This window comes from Xenopus laevis, chromosome 4L, assembly GCF_017654675.1.
Source record: "Xenopus laevis strain J_2021 chromosome 4L, Xenopus_laevis_v10.1, whole genome shotgun sequence".
NCBI classification, from domain to species: Eukaryota; Metazoa; Chordata; class Amphibia; order Anura; family Pipidae; genus Xenopus; species Xenopus laevis.
This window is the reverse complement of record NC_054377.1, coordinates 56,506,498-56,513,791: the sequence shown is the minus strand read 5'-3', so window position 1 is coordinate 56,513,791 and position 7,294 is coordinate 56,506,498. Positions and strand designations below refer to the sequence as shown.

Here is a 7,294-nt window from a genome sequence, read left to right as displayed (position 1 = left end):
TAAGTTGTGAAAAACGCAACTTTTTTGACTTGTTGCACAACTACTACTATTTTGCATTGTTGTACAAAAGTTATTAAAAACACTCGAAAACCTCTAAAACCACAAATCAAAGAAAGATCTTCCAATTGTAAAAGGGACATCTGCCATTGACTTCTACATGATTGCGATAGGTTTGAGCTGGAGAATTTTTGGATCTGTAATTGTTGCATATTTGTTGCATAATAAATCCCAGGAAAGTTTTTTTCCCAACTTTTTCGTATTTTTGGCATCAAAAAGTCTGACCTAAAAAAGTTGCAGTTTAATAAATCAGCCCCATAAAGTGTAGAGCCTGTCTCTACAGGTTTCTTGGTGGTATTTGCACACTATGAAAAGAGGTATGAGTATGGTTTAAATATTTTATTCCTGACTACTAGATCTCTCCTTTTGACATTTGTTACCACTTGTGGCTGATCCTGCATTTAACTCTGGGTTATAAAAATATTGTAAAATCTCTTTGGCTTTTAAAAAAATCCTTGCAATATAAGTACCACCTCTTCCCATAGGGATTTCAGAATTCCAGCTGTCATTTATTGTCCTCTCTGTGGAGTTTAGCTTGAACAACTTCATTGTATGGAGAAAGTGACATCTGAAACCATCAACATCTGCATTATGCCGCTTCATTTCTCTAGTACCATACTGTGTCTCCATATTCATTATGGTGATAAATAAAATAGGTAGGTAAATACATAGGTAAGGCAAAAGATAAAACAAAATAAAGGTAAGACTAAATAAATGTAGTAGATAAGGGCATAGAAGAAGACAATTGATAGATAAAATAAGAAAACCAAATTACTGATGTTCCAAAGGATAGTCTGTAAATAAAAATATCAGATGATAAATAGATGATAGATTAGGGATTCAGCGAATCCAGGATTCAGTTGGAACCATATCAAAGTGCCTGGTCAAACTGAATCCAAATCCTAAAAATCATGTTAAAAATGTTTTAACCTGTCCTTGTCCAAATTTACATATGCAAATTAGTGTTTGAATTCAAGATTCAGCCAAACCCCAAATTAGTGGATTTGATGCACCCATAATAGATAGACTAACATATTAATAAACACCTTGATTTGCCCTTGGTGTGGATCCGTATGTAAGGGGTGGGTAAACAAACCTGGTAGGGTAAATATGTAAATGTATGTAGAATAAAAGCTAGTTAATAAGATTTAGTAGTTAGAAGAGAACAAGGGGCCCAGAATAAAATGTAAACGACTCACCTAGTAGTGAAGGTGGTCCGGGTGCACCAGCCCCAGACCCCAAGATTTAGGGAGCGGTATGGCAAAGGAAAACAGTCACAAGTGTCAACAGAGGGGGGGTATATACCTGTGACCTAATTATCTGCCTTGCAAGGACCAAACATGGAGTAGATTCAAATTTTCTGTTGTCCCTGTTTAACTCAATAACTAAATGTTTCATGATTAAAACAATAGACAAAAAGTTATGTTCAACATAAGTCCTATTCACTGAGCTCATGTTGAACAAGGGAGTAAACCTTTCCTTTAAAATGTTAGATAATGAATGGCCTCATGGAAAGATAGAAACTGAGAAGCAGCCTGATTTCAGTTGAGTGGGTGAAAACCATGCTAGTGAGAAGTCAAATAGTAAAGAGAATTAGGCAAATGGCTTCTGAAAGGCTTCTCTAAGGTGATAATTGGGGTATTTTCTCTCTTGTTAGGACTTATGTACATTTGTTCTATACACTACTTATATGACTCTCTTCTCACATGGGTTATGTACGTATGTACTTTTACATTGCTGCTGCTTTCTTATTGACACTGCCTTATTTTTGTTTTTGTCTGTGAAGACTACAGCAGGACTGACAGGCACCACTATATAACAAAAATATAACACAGAAAAGATGGACAATATGTATATTGAATGTTATCTAAATAAACACTTTCCTGTTATTTTGCTTTCATTTTAAACAATACAGGTAGGGGTCTATATACTAAAGGTCGAGTTTTGTTTTCTCTAAAAATTCAAGTTTTTTTTCAATAATTTGAGAAAAAAAACTAAAATGTTTAGAGATTTAGGGGCAGATTTATCAAGGGTTGAGTTGCGTTGTCCCAAAATATTGGAGTTTTTTAAGGGTAGTTTTTAAGTCAAAACTTAAATGTTTCAGTTTATTAAAAAAAAAACTTGAATTTTTGAATTTATTATACCCCACAGCTGGAAATAGCTGAAATCTGAAAATACTCCAGCTAAAAGCAGTCAAGTCAATGTATATTTAATGTATAAGGTCCTTTGAATCATTCGAAGATTAATTTGAGCGATTTGAGTTTTCCTTACAATCAGCAAGTACTGAGGACAAGAAGTCAGTGTTCTTGCACTTCTTGTTTGTTAATAATTCCTTATGTGACCATAGTAAAATAATACTCGGTAAACCGTAAAGTACAGTACAGTACAGTAATAAGTAAACTGTAACAAATCAAAAAAAGCAAAAATACAAAAAAACAGCAGCAGCAAAATGCATTAACAAAAGTATGTAACCATTTTATTGAAGAATTTACTAAAAAAGAAAAAAAGCAATATGAAATAATTTGCAAAGGAATACAGATAAAGAGGCAAACCAAAAAGATTGTAGTGAATAACTCACAAAAAGGGCCAATAGGTAATGTTGAAACAATAAGATTACGGCAGAAAAAAGTCACCTAAGAATCTGGTTTCTCCTCTGTGCTTAGAGCGAAGTGCAATGTATAATAAATAAGATGCTTAATCAATATTATGTTCATAAAAATGATATATATGAATACTTTCCACATGGTGCAAATGTAAAGTCCCAAAACATGAATAACTGAAGCTAGAGTACACAAATGATATACATCTCACACGCTCTTACGCAATTGGGCACCATAGATTCAATTGTTCACAGGAAGTGCCATTGAGGATGGAGAGGTATTAAGTTGTAGGTGACAAGTGAGAGATGTACCTTTGTAAAATGGAGCAATGTCAAGCCTCTAGTACTTTGCTCCATCTGCTGCAGGCACTATATTCAGCCTATGTCAGCAGCCCATTTACCAGCCATACCGACATTCACTGATATATCAATTAGATATATGTCTCTGGCTTTCCCTAAAAAAGAGTCTGTATACTACAGTATATATTTAATAGTCATACATTCCAAAAAATATAATCATAAAGGTTTCACCTGCTAAATTGCTATTTTAAATTGTCTCACTTCGTTAAGCTTGTTTTGTACAAAATCCTGTTAAAGTAAAATAAAGATAATATCACTAATATACTGTTCATTTCGAAGTTTCTGTTTGAAAAAAATGTATAAATATTGTTTATATATTCCATGGTCCTCCTTCATACATATCTTGGTAACACTTTTATAATTGGCCATTTTGTCGGCCAAAGTATACTTATTTTATCCAGTTTTTGTAAGCATTCTGACTTTATTTTGGTTGCCCTTCGGAAAAAAAGTCACATTCAGGATGTGAGCATTGCTCTTCTTCTAAAAATACCTGGGACAATATAAATGTCATCCATATAATAATGGTTCCATTGTCCTTTAACTAGAATTCATTTGCCATTGTAAAAATATTTGTAAGTGTCCTCCGAGACCAAACTGTCTGTATCATTGAATGTATCACTTTCACCAGACTGATTGGCATCTTTTAACCTCATCAAACGACTCTGCAGTCTTTCCTGTTCTCTCTTGAGTTCGGAATAGCAGCGGGAGAAGGTATGGAATATTGATGTTGCAGGAAAGGCCATGATTAAAATTCCACTAAGAATGCTGCTCAGAGCTACTACTTGACCTGGAATGCTTCTTGGTACCATGTCTCCATAACCTACTGTGGTCATGGAGATAATAGCCCACCAATATGAAGCAGGTACACTTGTAAACTCTTGGCATCTTCCCATTTCATTTTCAGCTAAGTGAACCAAAGGGGCAAATAATGTTACCGCCACACAGAGGAAGAGTAGGAGAAGTCCAAATTCTCTTGTGCATCTTCGTACTGTAAGTCCCAGAGTCTGCAGGCCGAGTGAGTGCCTTGCCAGCCGCATTACATATAATATTCTCAAGGCACGTAAAACACGCAGAATCAGCCCTATCTTCTCCAAGTAGGAATTGCCGCCAGGTTTATCCACAGTTTTTTGCTCATCCTCCACTACTAGTGAAACATAATATGGCAATATAGCCAATACATCAATAATATTTAGAGGTCCCTTGAAAAACTGGCATTTGCTCTTCGCTTGAATAAAACGCAAGAAGAACTCAAATGAAAACCAGGCCACACAAATGGTCTCAATGATGAAGATGTTATAACACTTTTGGGAGCATTCGCCCTATTGAAAAACAAACAGACAATTAAAAAGATGCCTTTACAATGTAAAATTGTCTATCAAAACCTGGCACAAATATTGAAATAATAAGCACAATATAGTAAACATGATTTATTCTAACTTCTACATTCACCGTTACAGCAAGGAAAATCAAATAAATTCCTGGATTTCATTCAAATTACATTAATGAATACAACATATTAAATGCAGTTAATAGTTAATTGCATTGCATTATAGTTGAGTATTTCTCACCTTCAGTGTCAGTTACCTTTTGAAAGGAATATCAGTACCTTAGTTTGGTAAATGCCAACCACAAGCCACCATATTGCTTGCTGGGCATGCTGGGAATTGTAAGTTACACTGCTGCAGAAAGAGGGCTCCTCTTATTGCGACTAGAATTCTGCAATACTAAGAAATAACTTACCGATTCTCCGTTTGCGCTCCTCTTTCAGAAATGGTGACAGTGCGACGATCCATCGATTTCTCCTCCCTGGCTATCTCCTATAGAAAGCAAGGAGGAGAAATCGAGCGCCGCATGGTGGATCGTTGCCCTGTCACTGTTTGTGAAGAGGAGCGCAAGCGGAGAATTGGTAAGTTATTTCTTAATTAAAACTTTGCAAATTTTAAGTTAAATGTGTCTTTTGGTTATGTAGAAACAAATTTTTTTAATTTTTTTTTATGTTACTGGTCCTTTAATCATGCTACTTGTGCAGTGAAACCCTATAAGCTGTCACTACCCTAATAAACCCAGAGAAAGAAAATACTATAATCAATGCAAAGCTAATAAATAATGATAAATAATAATGATAAATTGCTCTGATTTACATTGTTAACAGTTTCTTTGGCCATCACAACTTCGGTACATGTACGCTGCAAATGACTACATCCCCCTGTATATTTATAGATCATCATAGGTTTTTCAGAGCATAGGTTGGGGTATTATGTTTTCTGCTAAAAACACAGCACAAAAATGGTTGTCATTTAAAATGATATTAAATCATTCTCAGTTTATTCCCTTATGAAATAAATGTAGTGTAATGAGTGTGAAGGCACACCCTATCGGGCTGGATTCAAAATTAAAGACTAGGAAAGCAGAGGAAAGCAATTAAAAACTACAAGTCAATGGGGACAGAAGCTGTGTAGTGAATATAAACATTATAAAAATGTTGTAAAACACAATCTGGAAGGCAAAGAGGAGTAAATGAGGAGTGGATTGTAGCAGAGGTTAAGGATCAACCCAAAAATGTTTTTTAAGTATATTAATAGTAAAAAGATGCGGGTTAAGAGTGTAGCTCAATCAAACAATGTTATCAATGTGGCTATAAAGGATACAGAAAAGGCAAATATGCTTAATCGGTTCTAGTCTAGTTATTAGTTGACACAGGATATGGTACATAAAGCTTTAATCAAATTAATGTGAACAAGACACTAGGGCCAGTTGAAATACATTCTCAAGTACTGAGAGAACATAGTTCTGCTTTAGCCAGGCCTCTCAGAGAGGCCTGCTTTTCATCTGATATGGTACCTATGGATTGGAGGAAAGCTGATGTAATTCCTGTATTAAAAAGGGATTATGAGAAGGTTTCACCTAAATATTCTGAAATAGGGTTTTCTGTGAAGTTATGAAATTCTCTTCCTTAATCAGTTGTACATGCAGATACATTGGATAGCTTCCAGAAGGGGTTCAAAGGCTTGGTAGCAAGTGAGGAGATACACGGTTATTGAGAATGCATTTTGATACAAATTGATGCAGGGACTGGTCTGATTGTCATCTTGGAGTCAGGAAGGACCCCCCCCCCTGTCTGAGGCAAATTAAAGAGGCTTTAGAAGTATTATTTGCCTTTCTCTGGAGGTTATGTATAGGCATGTGTTTCTTTTTTCAACCTGACTTACTGTGTTATAATGTTTTATGGAGGGTATAGTTAATATCCTCTCATACAATCATATGAGACCAACAGGGCAGAGTCAGAACATACATTATTCTATTCTCCCTGGAGGACTACCCTTGCATCAAAGGTTTAATTTTAATTTTTGCAGTTTTGCTTTAAGAATCTCGGGATTGGTTTTTGGATTTAGCTACCAAATTTAGCCCTTGATAATTTGCTGGAGAATACTATGGGGCGTGGGTGCGCAGTAGCAAGAAAAGCCAGACTTTAAAAAATAAGTAGTCTATTTTGTTCTACTGCGCATGCGTCTGCCCCGGGAAATTTGAAGAAAGAAGAAGAAGAAAGCCGATTGCTCAGTGGTGCTCACTGGAAGAACCCCCTGACCGGTGCAGTTTTCTTCTGATAGGAGCACCAGCCCAGGGTGTGAAGTATATATATATATATATATATATATATATATATAATCACTTGGGTGTGTGTGTATATATATATATATATATATATATATATATATATATATATATATATATATATATATATATATATATATATAAAATCACTTTTGGCACCCCTAATTAAATATGCTTTTCCTTCTCCTTTAAGTTGGTCCATGCACAGACTGCAGAACAAACAAACTAAATTGTTCAGATCAAATCAAATGTTTTTCAGGTTATAGATCTAAGTCCAAGATGTAATGCAGAGGCTTCTGAACTATGGGTATGGTCCCCAAATGGTTCCAAAGCTGTGGATAGGGTACCCAGCCTGGTGTTCTTTTTAAATGAGACTTAGAGGAATATTACTATTTACTGATCTGGATACTCCCATAACAATAAGACAATGTTTTTTATGTGTTTGTATCGATCCTGGTGTGAGCTAATTGTGTGTCTCACAAAATTATAGACAACAAAGGAAGGGGCTAAACCCAAAAATGAATAATAATATTTAAACTAGTATTTTTTTACAGCAGAGCACACTAGGAGTGCTCCTCCACTATGTCATCAATTCCCTTTCTCATTAAAGAAAAGGAATATTCATTACAATGCAGCATGGCTTTCAATCAAAACATAAATGGTGTA

The 7,294-nt window shown here is 35.2% G+C and overlaps 1 protein-coding gene across 1 annotated transcript in view; it reads right to left on the bottom strand.

Annotated features, from left to right (window-relative positions):
* Positions 1 to 2,629: 2,629 nt before the first annotated feature.
* The window catches only part of LOC108714081 (potassium voltage-gated channel subfamily G member 4), a 46,425-nt gene continuing 41,760 nt past the window's right edge, over positions 2,630 to 7,294 (bottom strand). Inside the window, exon 3 of the mRNA XM_018257961.2 lies at positions 2,630 to 4,335. Within this exon, the coding sequence (XP_018113450.1) occupies positions 3,565 to 4,335 (771 nt within the window). The 3' untranslated portion in view covers positions 2,630 to 3,564. The remainder of the gene's footprint in view (positions 4,336 to 7,294) is intronic.